This window comes from Pinus tabuliformis, chromosome 5_1 (genome assembly GCF_031772625.1).
Source record: "Pinus tabuliformis cultivar Carrire ecotype Pingquan chromosome 5_1, CPIR1, whole genome shotgun sequence".
Taxonomy (NCBI): domain Eukaryota; kingdom Viridiplantae; phylum Streptophyta; class Pinopsida; order Pinales; family Pinaceae; genus Pinus; species Pinus tabuliformis.
The window spans coordinates 983952774-983971577 of record NC_142305.1 but is presented as its reverse complement, the minus strand read 5'-3'; the positions used below and the strand labels follow the sequence as shown (position 1 = coordinate 983971577).

Below are 18804 nucleotides of genomic sequence, written 5' to 3'. Positions count from 1 at the left end.
ATCACACCCAACAGTCGAACTGACTCCTCTAGTCACTGCTCAACTGCTGAGAAAGTGAGAAATTCGAACTTTCTGGCAGAATGTTCTCTGAGGAGAAAATTCCCCTTCTATGTGTCTTCGCTCTTTTCCAATGGATTTCTGGCCCAGCAGAAATTGCGTCCTTCAAGCACTACGTTGAGGCTCTGCGTCACTCCCTCTGCCTCTGCAAACTCACGAACTGGAAATAGTACCTCTATGTCGTCTCACTCAGAGAAAGATTTCCTCGAATCTGCTTCCCGGCAAGGATTGCACAATCCGTTCAAGGGGATTCGAATTGCTACCAAGTGCATCTTTCGGCCTCACTGCTCAGCACTAGATTTTCTCTTCCTATTTCAAAATCAATGCTCTAATACCATGTGAAAATTCCTGCACTAAAGGAACCCCTGCTGCAGCAAATATGAATCTACTTCACCTACTTGATTTTAAATTACATTCATCAAGTTATTCTTCAGAATACTAAATCAAATTACTTCTGCAGCCTACACTAATTAAATATTTGATCTCATGAAACAGAAAACAGAGCAAAGAACAAGATACATAAGACACTTATTTTTGGACACAATAGTCCCTGGCAAAACCCAATGTGGGAAAATCAGTGCAACAATTCTGAGAGTTTATTATTATGCAGGAGAAATATCTGAATACAAATCTAGGATGCTCATCTAGCAATCCTTTACATAGAAAATATTGGGGAAAAATCAAAGTGAGTTTTACCTCACTTCACACAGCAGAATTCCAGCTGATCCGGCACAAGACTGGCTAACCCTGGCTACTTCTGCGTTGGCCCTACGTCAACCTTTCAAGCTCTGCATCATCCTTGCATCAGCTCCTTTGCCCTCTGCGTCAACTACCACGACTGTTCCGATAGTTCCAGAAAATTATGGCTTTTGCGTGACAGGCAGCTTTCCCCTCTACGCAGTCCTTTCTGGATCTGCGTCAAGATTGCGTGGGCCCAGACTGGCCCAGCGTCAGCTCTCCTAGCTACTGCGTTGCCTCTTTGCAAGCTCTCTCCGCCTCCCTGTTAGTATTCTCCGGAAAGTCCTTTTCCCGGATTCTCACTGCCCCTCTGTAGCTGAACGATCACTTAGTTCGAATTTCTTAGCCTCCTAGCCCCAGAAATCGAACTCTAGATCAATTCGTTCTCTCTGTGTGTATTTCCAAATGAACCCCAAGTTTCCATCTTATACTTTTCCTGTTGAGTCTTCAATGGCCGAAATTAAGCCTCTAATCAACGGCTAAGATTAAAACATGACTTGATTCGCCTTCTAGATCATTTTCACCCATAATTTGATTAATACCCATTAATATTTTAATTTTCCTAATTTTAGACTTAGGAACCCCATTAAAAGTATTAATTATTTTATAAAATACAATTCAAGTGGAATTTCACCAAACGGTTTCTGGGTTCTTTGTAACCAATGTGTCTTAGCCTCTCCAAAAATTTTCAAGGCTAGAGCACTTCCCATACTACCAAAAACTAACAAAATGTGCATGAACTTCACAAATTCAAATTTCCAAGTAAACAACTTTCTCAATTAATGCGAGAAGTTCGATTTTATTTGAGCACATGTCATTTCCTTGATTTTAGGAGTCCACATCACCTTGGGACTTCACTTTACCTCCCCCATAATTTTCCTACTCATTTCCACAACATTTAGCATCTGTGGACATTTATTTTTCTCCATTTATTTAATTTTTGGCTTAATTAATTGTCAGATTTCCCACTAAAATTAGGAAAAATGCGTTTTGAGGGTTCAAAACACATTTTTAACCCCTCAAGGTGTGTCATAGTAGAAAGTTGAGGGGGAGAGGTGCAAATTTCATTACTCATACCCCATACAACTTCTCTAGACATCACTTATTACATTACAAATACAATTTTATTAGCAATTTCTGCAGTGCGAAAAATCTAAAAAATTTAAAAATGACTACCTACACCTAACCAGATTCCATGAATTTTTTTTTGTGATCTAGTATGGTAATATACATCGACTCTAGACACTAAGATGTGTTAGGGGCTCAACTTTCAAACCGTCACCCCAACTTTGAGGTAAGAAGTGAGTAAAAAAACCCAGAAAATTATCCACCTCTGAAAAAGAAGTGATACTTAACCAAATAAAAAAAACACTCCAAGGTGTACTCGTTTGCTGATCGAGTCCCAACATGCTAGGCCTGTTACAGACTCAAAACTCATCATTACTAGTATCACTTATTATAATTCCCCGCAGGGTGTGGAATCTGGGTACAAGAAAGATGATGAGAAAATAGAAGTAGAGTTTAAAAAACTCTGTTGACTGATGATATCTGATGGCACAAGTGTCCTCTGGATCATCTTTGGGCATGGAGTCTTTCATATACTCATCAGGTGCCACTCCACTAGTCAACAAGACCCAAGGACAAGTCTGTGGTCACTTCAAAATGGATTTACAAAATTAAACATGGAGTTGATGGAAATGTTGAAAAATATAAGGCAAGGTTCCGGGCTCGTGGTTTCTCTCAAAAGGAAGGAGCAGACTTCAATGAAATATTTGCATCAGCCGCTCAATATACCACTATCTAATCCATAATTTCTCTTGTTGCCAATCAAGGGTGGAGCCTACATCAAATGGACGTCAAGACTGCTTTCTTGGATGGCTCACTTAAGGAGGAAGTCTACATGGAACAACCTCAGGGGTTTGAAGTACAAGACCGAAGGACACATGTATGCGGGTTGAAGAAAGTCATCTATGTGTTGAAAATCTAAGTGAGTTTTACCTCACTTCACCCGACAGAATTCCGGCTGATCCAGCACAAGACTGGCTAACCTCGACTACTTTTGCATTGGCCCTGTGTAGGCCCTACGTCAGCCCTACGTCGGTTCCTCTGCCCTCTACATCCACTATCCTGATTGTTCTGGCAAATTTGGCTTCTGCGTGACAAGCATATTTCCCCTCTGCGCAGTCCTCTCAGGCTCTGCGTGGACCCAGACTGGCCCAACGTCAGACATCTACAGCCTACACTAATTAAATACTTGATCTCATGAAACAGAAAACAGAGCAAAGAACAAGATACATAGGACACACTTATTTTTGGACACAATAGTCCCTGGAAAAACCCAATGTGGGAATACCAGTGCAGTAGTTCTAAGGGTTTATTATTATGCAAGAGAAATATCTGAATACAAATCTAGGATGTTCATCTAGCAATCCTTTACAGAGAAAATACTAGCGGAAAATCTGAGTGAGTTTTACCTCACTTCACCCGACAGAATTATGGCTAATCCAGCACAAGACTGGCTAACCCCGACTACTTCTGCGTTGGCCCTGCGTAGGCACTACGTCAACTTTTCAGGCTCTGCGTCAGCCCTACATTAGCTCCTCTGCCCTCTGCATCAGCTATCCCGGTTGTTCCAGCAGTTTCGGCTTCTGCATTACAGGCAACTTTCCCCTCTGCGCAGTGCTTTCAGGCTCTATGTCAAGACTGCATGGACCCAGACTGGCCCAGCGTTAGCTCTCCCGGTTACTGCGCTACCTCTGTGCAAGCTCTCTCTGCCTCTTTGTCAGTGTTCTCCAGAAAGTCCTTCTCTCGGATTCTCACTGCCCCTCTGCTGCTGAATGATCACTTAGTTCGAATTTCTCAGTTTCCTAGCTCCAGAAATCGAACTCTAGATCAATTCGTTCTCTCCGTGTGTATTTCCGAATGAACCCTAAGCCTCCATCTTATATTTTTCCTATTGATTCTTCAACGGCCGAGATTAAGTCTTTAATCAACGGCTAAGATTAAAACATGACTTGATCCGCCTTCTAGATCATCCTCACCCATATTTTGATTAATACCCATTAATATTTTAATTTTCCTAAGTTTAGACTTGGAACCCCATTAAAAATATTAATTATTTTAATAAAATACAATCTAGGTGGAATTTCACCAAATGGTTGTGGGTTCTTTAGAACTCATGTGCCTTAGCCTCTCCACCAATTTTCAAGGCTAGAGAACTTTCGATGCTACCAAAAACTAACACTCCCTCTTAGCGAGAAAAGTGCTCTAGCAACAATGTCCACTTGCATGCTGCTCTATTTCTGAAGCACCTCCTTTCTGCATTGTTGCTGCCACCAACACAGTGTTGTTGTTGTTACTATACTGCTGCCCATGAGACTGCCATTGCCACTATTCCATCTGTACTACAGCTCCCTCTCAAATGTTGCATCTACTATGCTGCTAGAACTGCCATTGCTAACACTGCATCCGTACAACAACTCAGTTGTTGAGAGAAGCAACTGAAAAACATCCAAAATTAGCTGAACTTAACTGTGTTCAGCATAATACAATGAATGTTGGAGTCGAACTGCTGCTGACCCTCTGAATCTTTCGCGTTGCTGCTGACTTCTGCACTGTGCCATCTGCACTGCTGCCAACCTTGCTCTGTGTTGTTTAGTCTCTGGTCCCAAGCTACTGCATCTGTCCTCCAAACACTCCACTGCATCATCTCACACTAAGTCCATCTCGCTATTGTTGAATCTTGGGCTCCCGTAGCAAGGAATTGATGCAAGAGGTGGACTCCTTAAGGATCCTGCCCACATGTAGTCCTCCCGACTACAGCTCAATATCGCCCCATGTCCCTCCTAGAGATACGTGGGCACTCATGGCATACTATTCCTCATCTATCTTCGCAGCTCCAACCTTTGATCATGTTTCTCATCCTTATCCTTTTGGTTCAAAGGACACTGAGATGCAAAGTGACCCATCTTGCCACATCTGAAACATTTCACCTTCGAAATGTCCTTCTTCCGCTTCTGCTTCTGTTGTCCCTTCGATGCCAGAGCTGTATTTTCCTTCTCCTCCTTCATCTTTGTGCCACTCCCACTGCTGCCATTGAGGTTGACCTTCACTAGGTCCCTCCTTAACTCCTGTTGAAGAGTCGCCCACATCTCCTCCCATGAAGGTAGTTTTTCCCTGCCCAATATGCTTTGGATGAAAACTTGCCATTCATCTGAGGCTCCATTCAGGGCTATCCTCAACATAGCGGTTGGCTGAGGAGTGGACCCCACTGCAGCAAGCTGGTCTTGAGTGTCCTGAAGGCATTGAAGATAGAGGTTCACCCCTTCTCCTTTTTGCAACAAGGTCCACTACAACTTCTACTCTACATACATCTTCCGTTGTTCGAAAGAGCCTTCATACAAAGAAGATAAGGCTTCCCACATCTCTCGAGTTGTATCTTTGCCCTGCAAGTGTGAGACCACATGATCTCAAATTGTTGATTGGGGGTAGCATCGGATGTGCTCTGGCCATGAAAATTGGTGGAGAGGCTAACGCACATGAGATCTCCAAAACCCAGAAATGGTTTGGGCGGAATCTAACCGGTTTGGGAGATATTAAAATAATTAATATTTTTAATGGAGTTCCTAAGTCTAAACTTAGGAAAAATAAAATATTAATAGGTATTAATATAAAACTGGGTTAGAATGGTCCAAAAGTCATGGATCAAGCCAAATCTAATCTTAGCCGTTGATTAGAGATTTAATCTCGGTCGTTGATGGACCAACGAGAAAAGTATAAGAGGAGGCTTGAGGCTCACTTGGAGAACACACTGAGAGAGATCAAGAACTCGATTTTCTGGGGGCAGGGTTTGCTGAGGAAATTGAGTGAGTGATCTGTGTTGCAGTTGAGGGGCAATGAATACATAGCAGAGAGGCAGAGTTAGTACCGGGAGGATCAGCGCCGAAGCTGGGAGAAGTTGATGCAGAGCCAGCTAGAGGCCACGCAGAGCCAGCCAGAGGCCACGCAGAGCCAGCGAGGAGCTGCGCAAAGCCAGAGAGGGCCAGTGTGTGAGACGCAGAGGCTCCAGAGGCTAACGCAGAGCCCAGAGAGGCTGACGCTGGGCCTAGAGGCAGCGCTAGGAGATTTTTCGTGGGACAGACTGGGAGCTGGAGAGCCGAATAGGGTGACGCAATCCCTATCATAGTGACGCAGAGCAGCAGAAATTGCATTGTTGCTGTGGGATCGTTCATCCGATGATTTAGCCGGAATATTTGTCTCCAACTGAGAGGTACTACTGCCGAGGGCATTTTCTGTTGGGTGAGCCATTTCTAGCACCCAGATTGTATTCTGAAACTACATAATAATAAAACCCTCTGAATACTGCACCGGTTTTCCCACATTGGGTTTTTTCGGGGACATTAGTCCAAAAACAACGGTGTCACTTGTGTGATTGTTTTTCCTTCAGTTGATGATTTGTATGTGTTGATATTGCACTTGTATTTATTTTCAGTATTTACATGGTAAATAACTTGTTAAGTAATTGAACAAGTAGGAAGAAATAAAACATATAGTACATGAAGAATTTCTAAAGGGTTAAACTTAGAAATTCCAACACGAACTCCATCAAGAATGACCCTCTTTGCCTTCCCCTGCTCGGCCTTATACTTCTTCTTTTGATCGTTGTCAGCGGGTACAACTACAATACTTTTGATGTAGGCCTTGAGATCATATTCCTCCAGAACAGCTAAGATTCTGGTCTTCCATATGACATAGTTGGAGGCTCTGTCCAACCTGTCCTGATCTCTGAGCCCATGCGATGCCATCTCACCCAACAATCGAACTGACTCCTCTAGTCACTTTTTAGCACTGCTCAGTAAGTGAGAAATTCGAACATTCTAGCGGAAAGTTCTCTGGGGAGAAAATTCCCCTTCTATGTGTCTTCGCTCTTTTCCGATGGATTTCTGCCTCAGCAGAAACTACGTCCTCCAAGCACTGTGCTGAGGCTCTGCGTTACTCCCTCTGCCTCTGCAAACTCACGAGCCAGAAATCGTACCTCTCTGTCGTCTCACTCAGAGAGAGATTTCCTCGAATCTGCTTCCCGGCAAAGATTGCACAATCCGTTCAAAGGGATTCGAATTGCTACCAAGTGCATCTTTCGGCCTCACTGCTCAGCACTAGATTTTCTCTTCTTATTTCAAAATCAATGCTCTAATACCATGTGAAAATTCCTGCACTAAAGGAACACCTGCTGCAGCAAATATGAATCTACTTCACCTACTTGATTTTAAATTACATTCATCAAGTTATTCTTCTGAATACTAAATCAAATTACTTCTGCAGCCTACACTAATTAAATATTTGATCTCATGAAACAGAAAACAGAGCAAAGAACAAGATACATAGGATACACTTATATTTTGACCTATGTTGCAGGAAACGTGGGGCAGGAGGGCGTTTCCGTACGGAAACGAGTACGAAACGCTAAAACGCATTTGGTACGGCCCTGAAACGCGTTTCGGGCCGTACTGCCACGTTTCACGAAACTAAAACGTGGCCAGTACGGCCTGAAACGCATTTCAGGGCCGTACGACCCATGTTTCAGCATTTACTTGTGTGTGTGTGTGTGTGTGTGTGTTTTTTTTTTTTTAATCTATTCTTACGTTAGCCTAGTGACTTCTAATTGCTTCTAGATGCCTGTCTAAAGTTATAAAAGTGAACTTTTGCCCTAGTGTTGATATGCAGTTCATGGTAATGTTAAATTCTTAAAGTAAAAGTGATATTCTCCTTTATTTTTCATTTTCATCCTTTTACTTAAATTTTTAACATTACCATGAAATGACTTAGGATGTTTGAGAGTGGTTTCGCGCTCATTGGATTTCATATGGAAAAAGTAGAATTTTAGATCTCACTCAAAATCCAGCAGACTTATCTGTTTTTCAGGATTTTAGGATTGGGGGGATTGTAATGTTTCCATTTGATTTTATCATGTACTAGGGTATGGAACTTGTATTTAATCAAGAGAACCAAGCCCTCTATCCAGGGGAGACTCCCAATAATCAAGAGAATGTAGGGTACTAGGGTATGAAACTTGTATTTAATCAAGAGCACTAAGGTCGTTCAACTATGTAGGAGAAGACTCCCATTCAAGCACGAGACAAGAAATTAGAAATTTCTCGTGGCTGATTTTGGATATTTCTATTTTCATTATGTGATTATTCATGAGTAAATGTGATGTAAATTTAGATACTTATAGTTTATGCATTGACAATTGACAATTTTATCATAATGTAATAAATTAGAATGTATCATATATGCTTTATGATTGCACATATTTCTTGAATGTCCTAATATATATATATATATATATATTCATTTCACGTTTCCCCGTTTCCAAAATTTGGGGAGGTCGCGTTTCGTATCACTTCCCGTTTCCGAAACTCGTACCCGTTTCCCCGTTTTGTGCAACCTTGATTTTGACACAATAGTCCCTAGAAAAACCCAATGAGGGAAAACCGATGCAGCACTTCTGAGGGTTAATTATTATGCAGGAGAAATATCTGAATACAAATCTAGGATGCTCATCTAGCAATCCTTTACAGAGAAAATACGGGCGAAAATCTGAGTGAGTTTTACCTCACTTCACCCGGCAAAATTCTGGCTGATCCGGCAAAAGACTAGTTAACACCGGCTACTTCTGCGCTGGCCCTGCGTCAACCTTGCATCAGCTCCTCTGCCCTCTGCGTCAGCTATCCCGGCTGTTCCGGCAGTTCCCGACAATTCCAGCTTCTGTGTGACAAGCAACTTTCCCCTATGCCTAGTCTTTTCTAGCTCTGCGTCAAGATTGTGTGGGCCCAGACTGGCCCAGCATCAGCTCTCCCGGCTACTGCACTACCTCTCTGCAAGCTCTCTCCGCTTCTCTGTCAGTATTCTCCGGAAAGTCCTTCTCCCGGATTCTCACTGCCCCCTGTAGCTGAATGATCACTTAGTTCAAATTTCTCAGCTTCCTAGCCCCAGAAATCGAACTCTAGATCAATTCGTTCTCTCCGTGTGTATTTCCAAATGAACCCCAAGCCTCCATCTTATACTTTTATTGTTGAGTCTTCAACGATCGAGATTAAGCCTCTAATCAACGGCTAAAATTAAAACATGACTTGATTCACCTTCTAGATCATTCTCACCCATATTTTGATTAATACCCATTAATATTTTAATTTTCCTAAGTTTAGACTTAGGAACCCCATTAAAATATTAATTATTTTAATAAAATACAATTTGGGCAGAATTTCACCAAACAGTTTATGGGTTCTTTAGAACCCATGTGTCTTAGCCTCTCCAACAATTTTCAAAGCTAGAGCACTTCAGATACTACCAAAAACTAACAAAATGTGCATTAACTTCACAAATTCAAATTTCCAAGTAAGCAGCGTTCTCATTTAATGCCAGAAATTCGATTTTATTTGAGCACATGTCCTTTCCTTGATTTTAGGAGTCCACGTCACCTTGGGACTTCACTTTTACTCCCCCATAATTTTCCATCTCATTTCCACAACATTTAGCATGTGTGGATATTTATTTTTCTCCATTTGTTTAATTTTTGGGTTAATTAATTGCCAGATTTCCCACTAAACTTAGGAAAAGTGGGTTTTGAGGGTTCAAAACACATTTTTAACCCCTCAAGGTGTGTCATAGTAGAAAGTTGAGGGTGAAAAGTGCAAATTTCATTACTCATACCCCATACAACTTCTCTAGGCATCACTTATTACATTACAAATACAATTTTATTAGCAATTTCCGCAGTGCGGAAAATCTAAAATTTAAAAAATAACTACCTAGACCTAACCAAATTCCACGAAATTTTTTGTGTGATCTAGTATGGTAATATACATTGACTTTAGACACTAAGATGTGTTAGGGGCTCAACCTTCAAACCGTCACCCCGACTTTGGAGTAAGAAGTGAGTGAAAAAACCTAGAAAATTATCTGCCTCTGAAAAAGAAGGGATAATTAACCAGATAAAAGAAAACACTCCAAGGTGTACTCTTTTGTTGATCGAGTCCCAACATGCTAGGCTTGTTACAAACTCAAAACTCATCATTACTAATATCACTTATTACAATTCCCCGCAGGGTGTGGAATCTGGGTACAAGAAAGATGATGAGAAAATAAAAGTAGAGTTTAAAAAACTCTATTGGCTGACGATATCTGATGGTACAAGTGTCATTTGAATCATCCTTGGGCATGGAGTCTTTCATATAATCATCAGGTGCCACTCCACTAGTCAACAAGACCCAAGGACAAGTCTGTGGTCACTTCAAAATGGATTTACAAAATGAAACACGGAGTTGATGGAAGTGTTGAAAAATATAAGGCAAGGTTCGTGGCTCGTGGTTTCTCTCAAAAGGAAGGAGTGGACTTCGATGAAATATTTGCACCAGTCGCTCGATATATCACTATCTGATCCATAATTTCTCTTGCTGCCAATCAAGGGTGGTGGAGCCTACATCAAATGGACGTCAATACTGCTTTCTTGCGTGGCTCACTTAAGGAGGAAGTCTACATGGAACAACCTCAGGGGTTTTAAGTACAAGATCGAAGGACACATGTATGCGGGTTGAAGAAAGCCATCTATGGGTTGAAGCAAGCCCCTAGGGCTTGGTATGAGAGGATTGATAGTTATCTTATAAAGCTAGGATTTACAAGGAGTTATGTTGATCCAAAACTATACTTCAAGGTTGAAAACGATATGCCACTTATTTTGGTCTTATATGTCGACGATCTATTTATGATTGGTGCAGAACCTCTCATTTATCAATGCAAGAGGGAATTGACTTCTAAATTTGAGATGAAGGACCTAGAACTGATGCATTACTTCCTAGGGCTAGAGGTCTGGCAAAAGCCAGGCGAGATTTTCCTTTCTCAAGGGAAATACATTGGGAAGCTACTAGAAAGATGTGGGATGTTGGAATGCAAGTCTGTGTCTACTCTGATGGAACTAAACTTCAAGAAGCTATATGGAAGTGTGGTTGGTCCAAAATTGGCAAATCCTTCTGGATATAGACAACTTGCGAGGGCCATGATATTCTTGGTAGACTTTCGACCTAACATATGCTTCGTTGTAAATACTTTCAGTCGACTTATGGTTGAGCCTCATCACATACATTGGGTTGTTGCTAAGAATCCCCTAAGATATCTCCGTGGCACTATCAACTATGGTTTGAGATACATTGCCGGGAATTTGAGGCTACATGGATATTTGATGTTGACTAGGCTGGCAGTGTGGTCGATAGAAAAAGCATGTCAGGATGTTGCTTCTCTTTGGGATCTGCTTCAATTTCATGAATGAGAAGGCAGCAGAAATCGGTTGCTCTAAGCATCATTGAGGTCAAACATATTGCAGCTAGTATAGCCTATTGTGAATCTATTTAGTTGAGGAATCTCTTCAATGAGCTATTTGAGCATGTGTTGGACACCACCGCCATTTATTGTGATAACCAAAGTGGGATTCACCTTTTAGAGAATCCTGTGTTCCACGATCGCTCCAAGCATATTGTTATCAGGTACCACTTTATTCAAGATATGATGCAACAGGGAGCAGTAAGGCTCCAACACATCAAGACTAATGAACAAGTTGCTGACATCCTCACGAAGCCTTTGGGGAAGGCCAAGTTCTTAGCCTTCCGAGAGAGACTTGGAGTCGTGGAAAGACCCTCCCATGAGGGTCCTACTTGAGTTGGACATTGAGCTCTGGGAGCTCTTGGGGGCCTGGGGTACTTCTTGGAGCTATATGAGCACAGGGTGAGTGGTTCACCTTCCCTTGTGGAGTATATACCCCAACATGATTGAGCACAGGGTGAGTGGTTCACCTTCCCTTGTGGAGGACACTATTTGAGCATAAGGTGAGTGGTTCACCTTCCCCTATGGTTGATGACATATGCATAGGATGAGTGGTTCACCTTCTCTTGTGGATGCCCCAGTGTACATCCTACCCTTGCATTCTAGGACTCTTGAGAAGTACCTCTCATTTGGTCAATGAGTTGGGAAAAGTGGTTAGGGATCATAGCACTACAGATGGACGCATTGTGTATTGTCATACTCCCTATGTCTAGGATGCATGATGTTCAACAACTTGATCACTCAGGATCAAGTCTAATTGGGGTTCTACCCCTGGTTATGTGGATTGACTTTCGTCAGTGGAGAGTGGTAATGTCTTGTGACTCGCTCTTTATCAATCCTTCTTATTATCTATACCAATCTTCAGTAGAGACGAGACGAGATGCGAAGATAGTACATGATGATCAGGATGGCATGATGATGGATGGATATTGCCAGGTGGGATCCTCCCTATTTGAGAGGAAGTGTTAAAATATGCAACTAGGGCCAAATTCCATTTTGGATAGCTCATTGGCCTAAGATGATGATTGGACAAAATTCCTCTTTTCGAGAGGACCAAAATCGAACCTGGAAGCACTAAAATCAGACAAGGAGAAATATGATTTTGAAGTCAAGCCCACAAGAGCACAATTGGTCAAGGTCGGCTTGGGGTCAATTAGACAAATTGATCCCCTTGCAACACATATAAATAAAGGAGACCCTCATCCTCATTTGGCACATTCACTCACACATCATTCTCTTTCTTCATCTAATTGGTTCGTACATCTAAGGCAACTATTCATCTACACATGCGAAGTTTCTTGGGTTGATCTGACCTACGTTGACTTTTTGTTGTGAGGATACTTTGACCAACGTTGACTTGTAGACCTTAAAAGAAGTTGGAACTGTTTGACTGCATTCTGACCAATGATAAGTCTGTCCAAGCATGCCGCATTATTTGGCACAAAAACTGAGGCAAAGGGAGTTGTTTGACTAGGGTTGACCGCAGGGTTGCGGGATTGTTTTGACCGCAGGTTGACTACATGATTTGACTGGGTTTGACCACTGATTTGTTGATTGTTTTTACTGTTGTTTGACCACCAAGAAAGGTTGAGTTTGACCAAGGTTGATCAAACTCAAGAAGGGAAGTTTCATTGTTGTTTTGACCATTGACTGCTGACTGGTTAGGGCAAGTTGACTGCTGTTGACATTTCAGAAGTGCAGTCCTTCATCAAGTTGATAGATTTACATTGTCTGGGTAATTCATAAAAGTAATGTCACATTGACTTTGAATCTCATCATTGTACTCTATTGGACATTCTCTCTTTGCTGAACATTTGATATTTGATAATAAGAAGGATTGATTAAAGGTTTTCCCCATCTTGGGGTTTTTCCCTGGCTTGAGCCAAATATTGGTGTTCTCTTGTCTTGACTTGTCTTCTACGTTTATTATTTATGTTCTATCTACAGTTACTGTCAATGTGAATTAATAGTCTATGTGATTGCTATTGGAAACTAAAGTGGAATTAACATTGGGCTACTAAAAGGACATTGAAGGAATTGTTGCAAGCATAGAACATACCATTGTTATCTAAAATTAACAATTTCTCCCATAAACAGTACCCTAGGGTTGTGGGAGTACCTCCCAAACTACACAAATCTACACTAACTACGAAGAATCTTCAAAAATGGGGAATGCAAGGGCCATCACAATGCTCTCTATGCCACTTAGATACATCATACTGCAAACCATCATCAAATTTTTTTCAATTGTATTTTACCAAGTAGGTGTGGTGGTTTGCTTTTGCAGGAACCCATCACAAGATGAGAGTCCCAAATTCTTGAAGAGATATGTTCACCTTATGTCCTAAATGTTTTAGGGGCTCGTTCACTAACAAACTTGTGTTTAAGAAAGCTTGGAAAGCAAAGCCAACATTATCTATTGCAAAGTTTGAATGGCTGGTAACAAAGTTATATTTCAATAGGTAATGGTCAATCCCAAGATAACAGCTACAAAAGCAAGGGACATAATGTCAAAAGCCATCAAAATCTTGGGCATGAAAGGTCATTTGGAGCAGCTGCTTGACAGTGAGGAGAAAGAGTGGTTAGTAAACATCCTTGTGGGAGGAGCTTCTCATCCAAAAATAATAACCCTTCAACCCTCACATCACACTAACTAACAGATAATAATGAAGGAGGAAGAATTCAAAGAGTGGAAGAAGAAGCTGTAAAAAATTATTCTCTTTTTTGATGGGGCCTTGAAAGGAAACCCAAGGGTGGCAGGTGCCGAGGGGGATCATCCTTGATTCCAGGGAGAAACAAGAATTGAATTATGAAAAGGGCCTAGGGTAGCCATAAACAACTAAGCAAAGGCATATGCTCTCCTTCAAGGACTTTTATCTATCAATCCAGCTAGTGAAGTCTTTGATAGTTATCAGGGCCTCATCCATAATCATCACTCTTATTAACACTAAGAAAACTCCATCATACAATAAGTTGGTGAGCCTCATAGCTAGAACAAAGAAGGAGACTCTTTGATTCAAAGAGATCAAGTTTTTCCATGTCCTAAGGTCCCTAAATTGACAAAAAAACATGCCCACCAACAAGGCCTCTAGCTTGACCGAAAGATCCTTATGGAAAAAACGGGGAATTCATTTCCAAGCTATCCCCCAGGTTCATGACTAATATAAATATATGCATGTTACCACATTCCGAGCCCATTAACTCACATATGATCACAAGGAGGAGGGAATAGTTGATCAAACGCTTGAACGCATGGACTTGGGCAATCAGGGATCTCAACCTACTAATATCAGTCAAGATGAGGTGGACAGCAAGAATGTCTTGTATTGGTATTGCTTATGTTATGTAGAACAGTTATGATATTGGGTGTCTTTTTTATAATTTATACCAGTGGAAACTTTTTGAAATTATCTGTGAAGGATGATGAAGACTTCTGTACCTGACACGTATTGCTTGATGATTATGCTGGTTTTTGTTAAGAAACGACATCTTTTTTGTATTACTATGCCGCCCAGCTCAACTGCAGCCTATTTTTAAAACAAATATTACCGATTTCTGTTTAAAAAAATATGAATGCATGTTTGTATACTCAAAAGATTTATATTTCAAAATTTTGCAAAGGTCAACAATAGATATGCAAGCTTTATTCTTAAAAGCACAACAAATGTGAACTTGGTTTGGATAAATAAAATATTCACATGATGAGGTTATTTTGCACTGTAAAATGAAAATTGACAATGAAAACTGAATTAAGCTTGAGACAGCAATGTTTAGTTAGTAGTCTCCATATTTATTGGCTGAAGAAAAACATGTGTGAATAACTTTGGAACGTAAGAGATACTAGGATATTGCTAAAACTTGTTTTGAAGGATTAATTGTCAAGACTGGAACAACAAAAGTAGATTAGATCTTAAAGAAGAGATCTCTTCAGAAGAAGCTCTATGGAATATTCCAAGTAGAAGGGTATGGGCTTTGGTGGAAAGTAATGGAGAACATCAAATAGGAACAAACAAGAGAAGGGCTTTGTGAATCATAACATTTTTCTTTTATTCACAATCCACATCAGTGGAAAATAACTGTTAGAGAAACAATTCATAGACTACATCTTGAATGTAGAATACAAGAATCTCATTCACCGAGGAGGGAGTGCTGTTAGTTAGAATGGAGAGAAACCATGGGCGCGACAACTATGAGACAGAATAAAGCCGGAGTAGAACAAACAGAAGGGAAGATGAACTGCACCCATGCCAGAGAACAAGTTGCTTGTGCCAGACTATTCATATAGAGAGAGATAAATATAAATATTCAGACACGCATACAGACATATGCAACAAGCCCACCCACCCAACATGATATTGCAATAACAAGAACTCTAAAAATAAAGATTAAAAAACCCGCATTGGTGAAGATGGTAGAATTAGAATGATAGACCTAAAAACTAAAATTTCCCACGTATGATCCCTGCAGTGATTTCAAATCTCCGATATTTTGTAAAGATCCGCAAGTAGCGAATTCATACCAGAGTGTTTCTAGTCCACAATTTTCAGTGTATCGAAATTTCAGATCTTCTTTCCGAGAAAAACTTTCTAGGACACAGTATCACGACATAGAGAACAATTGCTTTCTGGTTCAGATGTTTAACCAGTGCATCATCCTCTTGTCTCAAAAGGGTAATTGTTCACAAGAAAAGCAATGCATAGAACATTGAACTCAGAAGAGGAGTAAAATATACATGAACCTTAGTTCGTAAACTCAATCATGTATCATAAATTTCCACCTTCAGCTCAATGTTAATCAGTGTTTCATCTTCTTGTCTCAAAATAGAAGTACTGACATGAAAAACATAATGTACATACGCCTTTGTCCCTAAAGCCAATAATGGGTAGTATAAATTGGCCTTCAAAAAAATTGCTCACTTGCCTTTCCGTATATATCCTTTTCATATCATGAAGAGCTATTAAATGGCTAGTTGAAATTAAGCATGGACATATAGTTACCATATTATTCATCTTCAATAACTGTACACCTAACCTTTCTAAAACAAAAATGGAATCGGTGAGGCGTGGGGAGATTCAAGATACCTGAGACAAATGAGAGTCCTGGCATATCTGCTCCCCTTCAACGAAAATCATGTTTTGATTTGATTTGCTGCTGGTGATGCTCAAATTCCTTTTAGAAAGGTTAACATTTGAATTGCGTCAAATTCATTTCAGCCAACTTCGAAAGAAAGACTCTCACATACCTCAATCTTAAACCTGGTTATGAATTCACACTCGCTTTGATGTAAGACACCAATTTTGTAAATTCGGGCTTGAGTAGCCCGTATCTATGGTAAGCAAAAGAATGAAACCTCAACCTTGGCAAATTAATCGACAGGAATGGGTTTCACGCCATTAAATTCCAACATAAAAGGCTAAATCCTAATTTCATAGCGCGAGTACAGTTCAATCATAATCACAAGTGATTTGTTTTAATTTGAAGTTTGATAGAGTAAAGTACAAATCGTCAATTTTTTTTGTTATTAAATAGTTATTATTATAAAAAAAGAGTAACCAAACTTTTTAATGTCACGCGCAATGACATATAGAATGGCTCCCGCGGTAATAGTTTGCAGGGTACAATAAATTAAAATGAAAATGGTGGTGAACTTTAGGCTTTGACTTTTCTTAAGCAATGGCATCAGCTGCGCCAAAGTATTTTTTGGTTGCTATATTAATTTTAGAAAAGCGTGCGCCGAAGTCTTTTATTGTTTTGTAATTTGATAACAGAAAAGTGTTGGACACAATTTTTAGGGATAAGTTTTGGCACAAAATAGAGGAACTTGGGGTTCCTAAACATTTGAGAGCAGTGGTGCATATTCTTTATGAAGAGGTGAAAGCTAAAATTAGAATGTCAGCAAGCATCTCTGAAAGTTTTAAAAGCGATATCGGGGTCAAGCAAGGTTGTCCAATGTCTCCTACTCTTTTTGGTTTATATATCGACAAGCTTGAGGAGTGGTTAAATTCACAAGGGGGAGATGGTATTAATTTTGGCAAGTTTGTTATAAGGTTTCTTTTGTATGCAGATGACCTTATTCTAATTGCTAAATATGCTCTTGGTTTGCAAGAACACTTACTATCCCTTGAGCATTTTTGTAAAAGGGTGGGGATGCAAGTCAATATGAGCAAAACGAAAGTAGTGGTTTTCTCTAAAAAAAATAAAACATAATCAGCATAAGTTGTACTTTGAAGGCAGCATTTTGGAAAAAGTTGCAGATTACAAATACCTCGGAATTGACTTCAACAAAAATCTAAGCTGAGATGGATGTAGAAAGAAAAAAAATTTGGGGGGTTGGAAAGCATTTTATGCTTTTCAAAATAGGTGCAAAGAGGTAGAGTTATGGGGCTGGAAAACCACTCAAACTCTTTTTGGGCTTCTAGTGATTCCAGTGATTCTCTATGGTTGTGAACTGTGGGCCAACATTAAATACGACATGCAGTGGAAACAAATTGAGAAAATTCAGAAGCATTTGATTACAAACAAATTCAAAATTAAAAGTGTAGTTCCTTATGTTATCTTGTTAAGTGAAACGGGCACTGCTCCTATTGAAGCAATTGCTATGGCGCGAGTCATAAGGTATTTAAAAAATTGAGCAAATGGAAGAGGGAAGATGGCCTAAGGTTGTCTTTAATGACATATTGTGCAAAAGAAAGAAGACTTGGATGTAGCAAAATAACAATGGTTTAGTAAATGGGGTATTTGCTTGAACATGTGTCCCATAAACAGTAAAGAGATAAAAGCTTTCGTTATGAATAAGTTCCACAAGCGTACTTGGGATGAGGAGTTGGGGAGAAAGAAAAAATACTATATTGAAGTGTTTAATCCCACTCATAATCATCAACAAAAAGCATACATAGAGGTTAATATTTCTTGGAGAGCCAAAATACTTATTGCTCAGTTAAGGACTAATTCTCATCAACTTCGTTGTAAAACAGGGTGCTGGAAAAGGCCAAAAGAAGTGTGGAAGGAAAGATTATGTATTTTTTGTTCTTCCGAAAAAGTGGAAACAAAAAAGAATTTCATTTTAGAGTGCGAGGCCTTCAAAGACAATAGGGAAAGTTAAGTAGATATTCTGGCAGCGAGCTTTTGGGACAATCTATTTAGCGAGGGGTTTGTCAAGAAGCTGGGAGTTTATTATGAGGCTTCACAGGAAAAGGGTCGAATACCTCAACCAGTTGAAGAAGCAATATGTCCTGTAGGTTATCTTTAGCCTCATGGATGTTAAAACAATTTTCTTCATTTCTTCCTTTTCAAGGCTACAAAGCCCGAAGCAGTGGCACATCTAATTCAGCAATTAAATTACCCGTACAGAGGATACCAATTGTGATCTCCCTGAAATCTAGGTTCTTCAGGTTGGCATAAGTTTCCAGATATGTACATTGACTTATATTTATGTTTAATGGTTGTTTTATTAAGGATAATTAGATCCTTTTATGTTTAATGGGGCTTTATAGCATGGTATGATGCACTCACAAATAGAAGGTGCTTAGCAAGCTCAACTTATTACTAAAAGGCACATTCGAGTAATGAGATAATAAACATACATTGGGCACTATTGGTTTTAACAAACTCAATAAGATTGTGAGTTAGCCCTAC

General features: G+C 40.1%; 1 protein-coding gene across 3 annotated transcripts in view; it reads right to left on the bottom strand.

Moving 5' to 3' along the window:
- The window catches only part of LOC149168030 (protein N-terminal asparagine amidohydrolase family protein), a 463798-nt gene extending 447154 nt beyond the window's left edge, over positions 1 to 16644 (bottom strand). The window contains exon 1 of one of the 3 annotated variants that reach the window (XM_089433302.1): positions 16251 to 16644. In XM_089433302.1, coding sequence (XP_089289428.1) covers positions 16251 to 16301 — 51 coding nt within the window. In that variant the 5' untranslated portion in view covers positions 16302 to 16644. The remainder of the gene's footprint in view (positions 1 to 16250) is intronic. The other 2 variants (XM_089433303.1, XM_089433301.1) reach the window with 2 other exon arrangements.
- Positions 16645 to 18804: the final 2160 nt, after the last annotated feature.